This window comes from Eurypyga helias, unplaced genomic scaffold, assembly GCF_000690775.1.
Source record: "Eurypyga helias isolate BGI_N326 unplaced genomic scaffold, ASM69077v1 scaffold11036, whole genome shotgun sequence".
Taxonomy (NCBI): Eukaryota; Metazoa; Chordata; class Aves; order Eurypygiformes; family Eurypygidae; genus Eurypyga; species Eurypyga helias.
Genome location: NW_010258570.1, coordinates 898 through 15,673, shown reverse-complemented (window position 1 = coordinate 15,673; position 14,776 = coordinate 898). Strand labels below are relative to the sequence as shown.

General features: G+C 36.1%; 1 protein-coding gene across 1 annotated transcript in view; it reads left to right on the top strand.

Moving 5' to 3' along the window:
- The window catches only part of LOC104511674 (ryanodine receptor 2-like), a gene marked incomplete at its 3' end in the record, with an annotated part of 26,826 nt that extends 12,728 nt beyond the window's left edge, over positions 1-14,098 (top strand). The window contains exons 8-12 of the mRNA XM_010154389.1: positions 1,102-1,235; positions 8,327-8,387; positions 9,686-9,832; positions 11,676-11,810; positions 13,942-14,098. Of these exons, the coding sequence (XP_010152691.1) occupies positions 1,102-1,235; positions 8,327-8,387; positions 9,686-9,832; positions 11,676-11,810; positions 13,942-14,098 (634 nt within the window). The remainder of the gene's footprint in view (positions 1-1,101; positions 1,236-8,326; positions 8,388-9,685; positions 9,833-11,675; positions 11,811-13,941) is intronic.
- Positions 14,099-14,776: the final 678 nt, after the last annotated feature.

The following is a 14,776-nucleotide window of genomic DNA, read 5'->3' as shown; positions in this document are numbered from 1 at the left end:
AACTGTGTGTCCCCTGCACTGCCTGTAGCGAGACCGCGAGAGCTGGGAATGCAGCTGCAGGATCAGAAGAAGAGAAAGACCTTGAATTCAGTGCAGGCATCCCCCAGCGCCAGCTAAGAACTTATCAGTGCTGCTCCCTGCATCCAGGAACAGCTTCCTAGCAGCCACTGTAAAGAGAGTTAACTCTTTCCTGGCTGAATCCATTGATATCAATAAAGATTTAAAGCTTTGATATCAGAAAGCTGGTAAAATACCACCTCACCTGGAGGAGTCATTCTGTTATGATCTTGTTATGCAAAATTTTGTATTTCATTGAGTATTCCTTTGAAAATGAGAAGAGACAGATAATACTTCGGAAGAAGCAGTGTATTCAGTGAGAATGAGAGCAAGTCAATGTTCATTTTCAGAAGTTTCTTATGAAACGTTAAATTTTGTATAAAAGGGATGGGGGATAGTTTCACTTCACTGAAAATTTTAGCTGTAACCCTCTCTTCAGGATCTTTTGATACCTACATATTCTGGGTGTACTGTTGTTTCATTGCATTATTAACTAACAAAAATAAGGTCATAAAATTATGCAATGGAGCTAGTTAATAAATGAGGACATTTTCCACCACTATTTTGATGTGAAATACTTCCTTATTTTATTTAATAAAAAACTTATCAAACAGCATAAATATGTTTTTCTTTTTTCTTCTTAAAAGGTGTAACTAGTAAAGATCAAATACTGTCTTTGAGAAATCTTATTTTTATCAGTGCTCTTTATGTAGCTAGGATTTTCAAAACATCTTTCCTGTGTGACCTACAGTGCATTTTTTTTCTGTCAGTGATGGTATTGATTTAGTTATTCTCCTTCTGCTGGGTTGCTTTTCTCCTCCTGTTTTTGTTAAATGAGTAGGAACATCTTATCTTTGACACCCACCTCTTGCCTCTATTGAATTGATTGCTATTGAAAAAAAAAAAATACTGACTGATATGTTAGACAGCTGGAAACAAACAGAGGAAAAAGATTGTGTATGTTAAATTCATGTCTTGAGAAACCAGGCTAAAAACCAGCTGGTCTATACAACTGATTCTCTTGAATATTCCTCCTGACTTTAGGTCATGGATAAATATGGGGAGTTCTATGGACGTGACAGGATCAGTGAGTTACTTGGAATGGACAAAGCTGCTCTTGATTTCAGTGATGCTCGAGAAAAGAAGAAACCAAAGAAGGATAGCTCCTTATCTGCTGTGTAAGCATTTATTTCTGGTTTGTGTGTGTGACTGGTTGGTTTGTTTGTAGTGTGGGTTTTTTTTGTTTGTGTGTTTTGTTTGGGTGTTTTTGTTTATTTTTTTGGTGGTTTTTGTTAAAATCAAGCATTCAAGGTTTGTCCCTTCAGCTTATGAATTTTCTTGCTGCTCTTTCATAGCTATGTAAGATAAATTTTTAAGTTTAATGATATACTGCATTTGTTTCATTATAAACATATATGCAGGACTCCACTGTTTTTTATGTATGAAGATTTAGTTCATTGCACAGCTGCTTGAATGCATCACGTTCCTGCTGTTTTGATAGTGTCATTACAACTGGGCTGGAAACTCCTTTTCATAGTTTGCTCAGCTCAGCTGGAAAGAATGGGCAACATTGGAACTATGTGTTTTGATTATAAAGAAATGATGGAATAAGTTTAAGTGACCAAATAGTTCTTGGAAGTTGGATGATCAGTCTTCACATATTTTTGTAATTTATTTTCCCTAAACTGTGTATTTGCCTATCATCTGAGAGACAGACCTGTAAAAGAAACCCTAGGCATTCAGCGTAATTGCATTCATTTTCCTTCTTAGGGAAAGGACATCTCCAGTTTTGTAAAGCACTGCAAAAATGTTTTTTCCAGTTCTGAGTCATAAAAAAATACTCAAATAGATAGAATATGCTTTAACAGATGGACTTTTAATGCCACGGATATTCTAATGTGAGGGTTTATTTTTAGCTTTCTTTAAAAGCAACATTTTATCAGCGGCTTTGCAAGGATTATATGAGGTAGACAGTAGGACTGCTTGTAGATTAGAATTGCATTGAATCAAGGGCTGAATTTGTAAAGATGGATCTGTAACATCCATCTTTTGTAAAGAGGGATAAATGAGTAAATAAATAAACAAACCTGAGACCATCTCAACAATCAGTTGGTGCAGTGTTAAGACCCATGAACTCTGTGGAATTGCAGTACTAGATAAAATTTAATATTGTGGTATAAGTACTTTCCAGAATGCTTTCTTACCTACTCTTTTGCTGCTGGATTATACTAGGACCCATGCTTTAGTTTAGAAAATAATTTTGGTTTTTATTACTTTTATTTATTGGTGTAAAAAGAAAATAGACCTACTTTCCCTTCCTTGTGTGCTCATGATTCGTATTTGTGAAGAAATTTGAAGTAATGTTTCTGCAAATAATCTTAAAAAACAGATCAGAATGTAGCAGTCAGAGAAGGCTGACGAAACAATTTCAGAATCAGGCCTGAAGGATGCCATTTTTTTGTTACATCTTTAACGTCTACTCCATGTTATATATATCTTAAAAAAAAAAAAAAAGTTACAGTCTCATCCATCTTTCATGTCTTTCCTGGAGAAATCATTCCATACTTATAACAGGTGAATATGCTGTGGGAACATAAACAACCATGACAGAAATTTACAGAACCATTCACATAAAATATATGTGCTTCAGGAAGGTACATGTATTCATTTTTTACCAGTTTCAATAATGAATTCTAATGACATGGCCAAAACTTAGGCATATTCCAGATTCAACTTTTGAAATACATTTACAGTTCAATGAAGAAAGAGGTGGGAAAAACACTGCAGTTGAACCCTTACTGCACCACTTTTGGGGAAAAAAAATAGAGAATGGAATGACTTGGTGCAGATGCCAGCTCTAGTGTTTCTGCTTCTCATTGTGCTGGCAGGAGGTGGCTGAGGCCGGACCAGACACCTATTTCTCTCTTAACACAGAAGGGAAATGCAACATGTTGCATTTCCATTGCCAATACAAATGAACCAGGATTTTTCTTTGTTTCCTTGACCCCAACTCCTTCTGTTTCTTAACTTTTTCTGTGTGCAAATAACCTGGGATTCCTTTCCATCTGTCTTTCTGCAAGGGACTCAGAGAAGTCTACTTAGAAGTGACCATGCTCCTTCAGAAGTTCCTGCCTGTCCCACTGATTCACTGCATAAAACCATCCTTGGTGTACTCTTACATTTTAACTCTGGAATAGCCATTCAGCTTATGAATGCAGTCCTGAGTATTTTTTTAAGAATATGTATTTAAACTTTAAGACTGTAATTAAATATTTAAATAGTCAAACATATTACAGTATTATTTAAATTAAACCAGCTAAGGGGAATGATGCAGTTGGAACTTTACTGTAGATTAGACAGAAAAGACAAAATGTGCGCACTGAATTTGAGACAATGCACTGCTTTTCCACTGAATAAGTTTCCCATCTGGGGTGGATGGTGTTCAACTAGCTGCAGCAAGGATGAAGTATATTTGAGAGGATAATATCAAAGACACAGAGATGAAAGTTATTTATCAGAGATGTCATAGTGAGGATTACCTCTCAGTCCCTTTGCCTTCCTAACGCTTTTGGTTCTGCAGTCCTTAGTCTAGTCAGAGTCAATAGAAGAGGCGGCTGAGGCTCAGGCATCTGCAGCAGCTAGTGACTTAAGGCAAATTTGGGGGAAAATAAGCAAGGCTTCTGTTGAATGCTCATGCAGTAGAATTCTTCACCTTTCAAGAAGAGAAAAATGTGCATAATTTTCTCCTGGAAAATGTGAGATTTCCATAGTTTAATGAGAAGATAAACCATATCATAAATGTGAAGTGTACGAAAAATAAGTGCAGTTGGCCTCAGAATGTGAAAGATGATAAAAGGTCTCCTTCTTCCCTGAATTATGCATATGTGAGAAACGCAACTTCAAGCCTTTTCACTTATGTATGCTAATGTAAGATATCTCCTCTCTTGATTATTTACTTGGGAATCTTAAGCCTATTTGAGCCTTGCAGAGGCTTTGCGTAGGATACCTTAAAGTAATAATCTATTCTATGTGCTGTGTCTCCAAGACAGACAGATAGCTTAAAGACACTGAGTAACTAATTGTTTTGGTTTTGTTCAATCCTTGCTTTTTGTAATAGTCAACTCACACCATTCTCTATAAGATATCACCTGCTGATATTTATTGCCTAGAATAAAGGGAGCATACTTCAACACAATGCAATAAAAATGGTATTTCCTACCCAGCTGACCAATTAATAAATAATTAATGCTTCTAATCTGATGGGGTGCTTTCTATTGTAAAAATAACATTAACAGAACATCTTCCCAAACACCTCCAATGAAACTCATTAATTGGTAAGAATGGTCATATTTTCATTAATGATTTTTCTTATAGCTTTTGAAAGATGGATCATGTTTCTGAACTGTTTTCTCTGTTAGCTTAGACCCCTGAAAGAACATTTAACAGAAAATTTCAATGTCTGCTAAGAAAGTTAATCTGGAGAGCTAACTAGTTAAAACTGACTCTTCCCAGTTTTAGTTTGTCTATCATTTTTTAAAAAGGTTAAATGCTGCTCCAAGGCTATTTTGCATTTTGAACTTAATGATAGTTGTTCCTCAGCTGTTAATGCCCTGTAGTTGCCCTGAACAGCTCTGATGTACAAACATTAAAATTATTCAGGGTGGGAAGTTCAGAATTTTCTTATTCCAGTTAATATTAGTATCATTTGATTGCCTGAAGATTTTTTTTTTTTTTTTTTAAGGGAAGAATAACCTACTATGTTATACTTGGAACAGTTGAATGCAGTAGGCCTTAGGAAAGAAGCTGTAAAAAGTCTGGGTTTTGTTGAAGGTGATGAAATACTAGTGCAGGTTGCAGCCAAACATAATACGGGCAATTTCTCACAATTTTCCTATTTTTTATTCACATTGTGCATTCTCACACTGTGCCATTGTTCACTGTCTCTGAACTCAGCTACTATAATTAGACTACTACAGTGTATGACAACCTGTTCAATGGTGCAGAATGAAGTCAAATAAAAATTCATTCAGACTAGGAAATTCATCCACTGTAATACTAACTAATGATATTCCAAGGGAAACTTAATCAGACAGTAAATATTACCTGGTGACTATGGCCTGAGTCTTCATGGGAGAAAGTCAGGTGAAACCTTAGGCTTTAGTTTCTACAGAGTTGCTGTCTACCATGGAGGGAATAATAAAGCAAAACCAATTGCTGACCGTACCATCAGTGTGCTTAGTAAACTGTGATCAACTCTCATTCTTTAAAAATTTTGTACCACCTATGAGAAGTTTTAGATTTGTTAACCTCTTCATTTGTTGTATTTGCATAGGTAAAAAACTCCCAGAAATGAAATGTTAAAAAAGAATATTAGTGTCTGTTGAACCTTGTTTAACTAGATAATAGACTGTAGAATTTAACATTAGTCTCTGTGCTTATGTTAATTTTGTCTTCACAGAGCATCAGTAATATAACTGTGCTCTTTTACCTGCTCTGAGCTAAATGTTTAGTCCTGTGGAAGTTCAGCGAAGGTAGAAAAGTATAATTCACCCTGAATAAAGGGCAAAAAAAATGACCCTAAATGAGTTACTGTATCATCTAAATGTTTGCTGCATAGAAGTACAATGTATGTATGAAAGATCTGCCGTGTATAAACATGAGAGCGTCAAGTCTTTCATGAGTCAGAAAACTTCTACATTTCTTCTGCTTTTCAGTTTTTGTTCAAGTAGACTAATATACTTCAGAAGGATAAATGAAATCTTAATTAAAATAGGCTGTAGACTGTTTAAAGTAGAGGCATTGACCTAAGTTTGATTCAGTGCTGGTTTTCATTTTCAGTAGCTACACTTATATCTATGTAGTGCTTATAGTACTTTACAGGAGGTTCACCTTGAGTCTTTTACCTTTTAGTTTTATATGTAAAAATTAGGTTAGTATTTTTTGTATTAAAGAGTAAATGCTGTTGCATATGATACGAGTATTAGTTTAGTATTTTGATGGCAAAGTATTCCTTAGAGGCATAATATTAAAATAAAATGATTACTTTTATGTGGTTAGGCTCTGGCTATACTAGTAAGAATTTTGGAAATCAGACCTTGATAGACCAGGGCTTAACTCTTGGTATTCCATCTGAGGCCTCAAGTCATTCCATATAAACATCTGGCACAGAAATACAATGTGCTTTCATATATAGCAGGTGTATGATATCTGCCAGCATTATTTCTAGTTGTTTCGTCATTGTCAGCAACTCTTCTCTTTCAGGAACACTGAATTCACTCATATTTTAAGGATAAAACTTGGACAGATGACATTTTTCATTCTATTATTAATATTCATGAATTGTGATCCAGGTTTAGAATTTTTTTGTGTCAATACAATAGAATTACTTTGTAATATTGTGTGCAATCATAGAATCATAGAATCACAGACTGGTTTGGGTTGGAAGGGTCCTTAAAGCCCATCTAGTTCCAACCTCCCTGCCATGGGCAGGGACACCTTCCACTAGACCAGGTTGCTCAAAGCCTCATCCAGCCTGGCCTTGAACACTTCCAGGGATGGGGCATCCACAGCTTCTCTGGACAACCCGTTCCAGTGCCTTACCACCTTCTCCATGAAGAACTTCTTCCTGTTCCACAATCTAAACTTACCCACTTTCAATTTAAACCCATTACCCCTTGTCCTGTCACTACAGGCCCTTGTAAAAAGTCCCCCCCAGCTTCCTTGTAGCCCCTTCAGATACTGGAAGGCTGCAATAAGGTCTCCTCGGAGTCTCCTCTTCTCCAGGCTGAACAAGCTCAACTCTGTCAGCCTGTCCCCATAGGAGAGGTGCTCCAGCCCTCTGAGCATCTTCATGGCCTCCTCTGGACTCGCTCCAACTGGTCTCTATATATCCTATGTTGTGGGTTCCACAGCTGGATGCAGCACTCCAGGTGGGGTCTCACCAGAGCAGAGTAGAGGGGCAGAATCCCCTCCCTCGACCTGCTGGCCACACTTCTCTGGATACAGCCCAGGATACGGTTGGCTTTCTGGGCTGCCAGCGCCCACTGCCGGCTCATGTTCAGCTTTTCATCCACCAGTACCCCAAGTCCTACTCCTCAGGGCTGCTTTCTATCCGTTCTCCACCCAGCCTGTACAATAGAGAGATCCAAACCTTTCTAAAAAGAAGTGGTCAGAAACTGGAGAGGACAAGATACAGTAACAAGCAAAAGTAGTATACATCTTGTTTCGTAAGTTAGTTTTATCACTTCTGCATAAAGGAAAAAAAAATGCTTCAAGAAAATTAATGGGTTTAATTCTAATGCAAAAAAACGTAGCTTAAAATTGACAAATTTATTTGTATTGATAGAATAAGAGGAGAGTTAATACCTAAAGTTAGTAATTAAAGAAATACAAGGGAAACATTTGGAAAGAATAGTTTACCAGTATATACAACATAAATTTTTTTTAAGAGAGGAGAGCAGTAAAAGAGCCTAACTGGCTAATAGAACAAAGCAACAAAAACTGTGGAAGAAACTGGGAGCCCAGAGCTGCATCCAGCCCTCCAGGTGTGGCCTTACCTGTGCTGAGTGAGAGGGGAAGGATCACCGCTCTCAACCTGCTGGCCATGCTCCTCACAGAACTCAGAGTACCATTAGCTTTCTTTGCATGAAGGTACATGGGTGGCTTATGCTTAACTCGCAGTCCACCAAGAACCCCACGTCCTTCTCTGCAAAAGCTTTTAATAAATATTTTTCTTTGATTCACCTTTATTCTTTGTATCAGTGGGAAAAGCAAAGAACACAAGCACTGGGATTCATGTCGCCTCACTTTGTCTTTAATGTCATCTAATTGTATCACCCAAGTTATGTTATTATAAATATGGTAAAGAACTGGCATTTTGGGGTGCAAATTTTCTGCTGTATTTTGACACCTACTTTAGGTTTGGATGGGTCACATTTAAAACAGAAACGTGAATCATCTCTTTTTCTCCATGGATTATAAACATCAGGTTTTTTCACTTGTATGTACATGGTAACATTGTAGGCATCGTTCAGCACTAGCTTTGATAAATTCAAACCGGTGCTTATTAATATGTTTCTCTGCCTTTTTTTTTTTTTCCTTTTTTTTTGGACTATTCCAAAGTGAAAGTGTGAATTAGAACAAGGTTCTGTATTTCAGCTTTTGGGGGAAAAGCTTGTGTCCTGTGTATATGTGACAGTACACTTCTTACAGGTTCTGTGATTTTCCTATTGTGCTTTGATATAAAACAAAATGTATTTATTTTTTACAGGCTAAATTCCATTGACGTTAAATATCAGATGTGGAAATTAGGAGTTGTTTTCACTGATAATGTAAGTTTATCAGTGTGTGTATATGTATGCACACACCTTCTAAAAAGCAATATTCACTTGTTAACCCAAAATTCTTCAAATGGAGACATGAAATACTCTATTATATTTGATTTTCTGCATACATGAAGAAAATCTTGGAAGCTTAAAAAGACATTGCCAACATCTTTTCCCAGTTACATAGGTATTAGTCTATAGAGCCTCAGTCAGTTTCCGCCCCCCTTCTGTTACGCTTTATTCCAGAGCAGTAAGCAAGCACTGTACTGTACAGTGAGAAAACTGACTACCTAAATTCTAATTGTCATTTTTGATGTTGTTCATAAACTTTATGAACACCTGAATATCCCTCGAGCACAGTCAGATTGTTATAGTTAATGTATGTGAAATTGCTAACATTTATGTCACTGAAACTGGTAGTAGGATGTGACACAGAACAAGGCTGATGATTTTAATAGTTAGAATTAAAATGAGTCTAAAAAATCGAACAAAAAGGAGAAATTTTAAACAAGACTCTTAAAATACCTTGCAGTTTAAGAAGTCACTCATCATCAAGTATTATAATTATTGCTTGCCTAACTCAGCTTATTTTACTGTGGAAAAAATGGTTGGGGAACAAATGATTTTGGAGTTAGGACTGCTGGACTGTGAAAATGTGATCTGACTTTAGTCAGGAAGATTGGAACTATAAGTCTCCAAGTCTACAGATAGCAAAGAGTTTGTTTGGAATTAGGTTATTTCTAAGGGAGGGATGGTAATTTATCCTATAAATATGAACTTCTCTTTCAGTCAAATAAAAATTATAGAGGAAAAGATGACATTAATATTTTTAGTAATAGTAAATACTTAAATAATACTTATATGTTTTAAGCAGTAGTTTGAATTAATTAGAAAATTCCATTTGTTGCTTGCACAGTCCTTTGAAGTGTCATTACCCTCCTTATGGTTTTAATATTGCACTGTAACAATACAGAAATTCATAAACAAAATACTTAAATCAGAAAAAAAGTTTACGTTCAAAACATTAGCAAATAGGTTTGACAATTTCAAAATCAGGTTTCACAAATTCAAATTTAGAGTATATCAATTCTGACCATGTCATGTGAAGTCTGTATTTCCTTATTTCACATTTTTCACAAAAAGTAAATTCTCAAAGATCTCTAGCAAATGCTATGTAAAAAATAAGAACTGTTTTCTATTTAAAGAAAAGCACAAGCAATATTTACCTTTTCTTAGTGTTTTGAATTGCATTAAAGATAATAGCCATGAGTTTTATTTTGTGATATACTTGTTTTTTCTGTTAGTCTTTCCTTTACCTAGCGTGGTACATGACCATGTCAGTCCTTGGCCATTACAACAATTTTTTCTTTGCTGCTCATCTCCTTGACATTGCGATGGGATTCAAGACATTAAGAACTATCCTGTCATCAGTGACCCACAATGGGAAACAGGTATCAACTGTCATCTCTTTCCAGCTTTTTTACTTAAGGAGTACACAGGAAAGATCACTTAATGACTTAATTCAGCTGCTCTGCAGATTGACAGCAGAATTGCTCTTTCATCATGAAGTTTAGAACTTGTGTCAGTGGGATTTATAAGCATAAGAAAACAGGACTAGGAGGTACAGCAGTCTTTAGCTCTTATGACCAACTGTGTCATAAGTTTGCTGTTTAAAATTTTATCAAGATTCACCTAAAGATCCAGTTGAGACTCAGTTACTCTTTCTGTTAGAGAACTTTTTGAGAAACTCAGATCTTTGATAAGAAATATTTTCTTATGAAAGCTATAGAATCTAAAATGGTATTTCTGATTGCAGTAAAGAAAATAACTAAGGCTTTTTATCTACTGAGATCTGTTGTAGGAATGGCATTTAATGTAAACTGAGATGTTGTGTTCCTCAAATCTGATGACCTTCTAAGTTGAAAGAACCTTCTGTAAACAAATTTTAAACATAAAAAAGCCATCCTTTTTCTGCTTAGAAGATCTTCCAGCAAGGCAGCTAATATAATTCTTATACAAGTGACTGCAAATGGTAACATAAAGGTCGTCTCAGTTGTGTATGTTTATATGCTGGTTTTGAAAGGTAGCACTTCAGCTCTGACTTTATATATGTGGGTGCTTTAGAAGTCTGATGGCCAGTGCCACTTCCAAATTTATCAGTAGAAAGTTATTTTTCAGGGTTTTTGTTTTTATTCTCTTCGGTTTTAAGCAAGTTTGATACTATAGAAACAGAAAATTGTTAGCAATTTTTTTTTATAAATGTAAAGGGTGATTGACTTAATTCTCCCTTCAAATGTACTGTCCTTGTCAACGTTTTTAAAGAAGTAATATACCTTTAAATGTACACAGGTCATATTTCAAAATTTTTACTGAAGCACATGACATATACAGATGACTCTTAAGTATGAACTCACCTTGACAAACTGTTATTTCCGTTTGTTGGGCAAAGTTACAATTTTTGTTCCATAAATAAAACTTGTCCTGAAAGTTATAGAAATTAATATACTTCATCCTTTGCCCTTTGAAGAACACAGTTTCTTAGGTTCTTAGCTATGATTTGTTAAAAGAACAAAAAAGAAAAAAAATCAGTCTGCACCTGTAAAAAAGTGAAGCATCTTATCTTTTAAAAATAGTCCTGAAGTTTTAGCAAATTATCTCTGAAGGAAGAGGGTATTATTTATGATAAGGAACTTTTTAGGTCTGGCAGCTGTGCAAGTGAAATATCAATTTGCAGGTTATTGCAGTTCACTTCCAGCTACTCTCCATAAGGCTCAAGACAAAATTCTAGCGACGCTGCAGTTGAGCAGTGGGGTATTTGTTGCTACTTCTCTGAGGTAGATATTAAAATACTAGGAACAGCTTGTGTTTTAGATGTAAACAAAATTATTTCAATATTAAATTAATAGAAAAACTATATTGCAATATTCAATAGTAATACTATTAGTAAACTTTTATATATTTGTCTGATTGTTTGGGGTTTATATGATACTAATGGATTGTTTGACTGTGTATGTATCCACTAGATTTTGCAAGATTTGTCCTCGTAATTGTGTTTCTGAAGCCTAGTTTTCCTTCAAAATAAAACAGGTGAAATGCACAATCTTTACATGAACAGATGCAGTTATATTACCAAATATTACAAAGATATGCAATGAGACAGGGAAAAAGTAAAGTAAGTTTCCTATTCTGCTAGTACCTATAGATTATTGTTACTTGTCTTCTCTTTTTGCGAAGAAAATTATCTAGCATCGTTCCGTGGTGGTGTTACATTCACCCTGTAATTTTGTCTTCCAGCTTGTCCTTACTGTGGGATTACTGGCAGTAGTAGTCTATTTGTATACAGTAGTTGCATTCAATTTTTTCCGCAAGTTCTACAACAAGAGTGAAGATGGTGATATGCCAGATATGAAATGTGATGATATGCTAACAGTAAGTCTTACTTTGCATTCTGGATTTTTTTTCTTTAACTATCATGTTTTTGTCCTGATCTTCTTGTAATTCCTGTTCTCAGAGTTGTATCATTAGCCAGCAACAGGAAAGATTGTAATTAAAGACAAAGGAACAAATATAATGAACATCCCTAACAACTAGATATATCCCGTATATGCTAAACAAATATATCTAGAAATTATTAAAAGAAATATGATAGTATTCTTTGCTATAGTTTCTCAAAAAATTAAAAACTACAAGCTGTGAAGCTGAGCCAAGTCAGTTCAAGGGCAGTACTTCTGAATCTTGAGGTTCTACTGGCCATTCAGGAGAAGGGTCGGTCATTAGCCAAGACTTTCTGAAGTAGTTTAAGTACTGAAATCCTGTTTAAGCTTTAAGATGCATTTAAGATGCATTGCCATTAATATTCTTCTAGAAGCAATCATGTGGAACAAAATGAAATGTGTTTCAATATGTTACACAATAGGAGTCATTTCCAGGGAACTGACACCATTTAAAAGCCCAATTATTAGGTAAACTCTGGAAGCAGACTAGTATGTCTATATTTTTGTCCAGTTTGAAAACAGTGGAAGGCCACTAAATTGTCAGGTGCTGGAACACTTGCCCTGGGTGGAGAGGCTAAGGCAACCAGGCTTGTTTGGCCTGGAGTAGAGAAAGCTTTGAGGGGTGCAGTGGGGAGAGTGTAAGAGCAGCTCCCCGATGCCTGCAGAGAAGTTACTTGGGAAGAAAAATCCAGGCTCATTACAGCAGTGCATTGCAGGTGACCATGGCCATAAAGTGAAAAAAGTGTTCTGACTGAGGAGAGCCACGCAGAGGATCAGGATGCTCAGATAGGTTGTGCAGTCTCTATCCTTAGGAGGTTGTAACTTTGTATGAGCTTGTAGTAGACTCTGTTCGGGCCAGGATTTGGATTGGAGACCACCTGAAGTTCCTTCTGACCTGACCTGCTCTCTAATTGTCTGAAAATATACTTACAAAAAGGCTATGATCTTGTACAAGAATGAGTTAGAATAACATGTCATATGCTGTAAAATCAGAATTTTCTTTTTTAAAAGCAGTCAGATTTACAATGCAATGTTAAAAAAAAAGTACAGAGAATATATTTTTATTTTTATAAATTGAAAAAAACTTTTAAAACTTTTTAGATAACTAACACTACATTCACTTATTAAGTTACTGTTTTTCAATGGTGAAATATCAACTATCTAAAAATTGTTACATTTTTCAGCCATTGGTCACTTAGCATTGTAGGTTACTCTATCAAATTCTTGCATAAGGGATTTTGGCGTAAGTGTGGCATAGAAATAAAAGAATGGATTTTTTTGTATGGTTAGGTCTTAAGAATTGGTTATTGGTGTTGTCAACACTACTTTTTGATAGGGATTGAACCCTGGAGCTGTAGTTTGCAAAGCTACTTAAAGGAAAAAAAAGCATTCCCCTCTTCCAGACTCCTGTGAGCGATGTCACAATTTTCTATTAAATCTTAGCATGGTAAACTGAAAATTTTGCATTGTCAACATCCCACGTAACTATATACAGAAACCTATTATACCACTTTTCAGATCATAGTTTCACAGCATGAGTCTCAGGCTTTTTCCATCGTTAGCCTGTCCTGTGCACAAACATTCTCAAAGGTTTTGGGTTTGTTTGTTTTTTTGGCTTTTTGGGTTTGTTTTGTGTGTGGTTGGTTTTGGTTGGGTGTGGGTGGTATTTTTTTTTCTTTTTTTTAGTTTTTGTTTGAAACACAAGTTGTGGAAAGTTATTCACTTTTGAGGCAGGAAAATGGAAAAGGAGATGGCTGTCTTGGTAATGTTATTTCTATTTGCACGTGACTGAAACGATTGTACTGGTGTACTGCTGGGCTTAAGGTAGTTGAACCTTTGTTTTGAACTACTACATAATGGCAGAACATGAAATACTGCAGCTTCAGCTGTGCAGCAGCATTTCATCTCTCTCAGAAATATACCTAACCTCAAAGGGGAGAAAAAGATGACATGACAGAGTATACTTGCTAGACCATAGACCAGTTCAGCCAGCTACTGAATTCGTAACAGTGGGTGTTCTTACATTCAGCTGCAAACTTTGTTTCCTTCTGTTTTGTGTTTTCTAGTGCTACATGTTTCACATGTACGTTGGAGTACGCGCTGGTGGAGGCATTGGTGATGAAATAGAGGATCCGGCAGGAGATGAATATGAAATCTATCGGATTATCTTTGACATCACTTTCTTCTTCTTTGTGATTGTTATCCTGCTTGCAATTATTCAAGGTACATGTTTGTAACCCCTGGTGAGACTGAAAGCATTATTGAGCAATACGAAGATAGTAGCACTGTGGTATTCACCCACCTAAGATTCGAATAGGACACCAGGGTGGATCATGAAGCACAGATTTATATAGTAAATCACACCCAGCTGGCGTTTATCTGTACGCTGTTCTTCCTAGTCTTGGTAAATCAACAACCTCTAAAGGGATCGGTGGGAAAAAAAAAAGCTCTTTTCTGTGAGAATACTGGTGTCACTACAGTTTCTATCTTCTCATTGCCCTTTCTAAAAGCCTCTTACAAATGATCAGCAAGAGAAGTGATTAGAAATCTTGTGGAATTACCTTGTCTTTCAGCATAACCCACCCTTTGTGAGCTTATGTGGCCAAAATCAGTAGCGGGTGCTGTCAGTATTCCCCCTGCCAACACCTAATGTTCTTGACTGTCTGGCAGATCTTCGTATTGGTGGTAGTGTGAAAATTGGAACATAGCTTTAAGAGGTTTAATCTTTTCTTACATAAAAATGTTCTTGGTGTGATGCCTGCTTGCTTGAACAATGTCAAAGAGTAAAGAAAGGTGCTTGATATGAAACAGCTTTAGTATATCCTGGTTAATGTTAATGGGAAGTCGGCTGCCATCACGTTATCCTCTGCACTTGAGTGAAACTATTGGAGTGATAGTGTG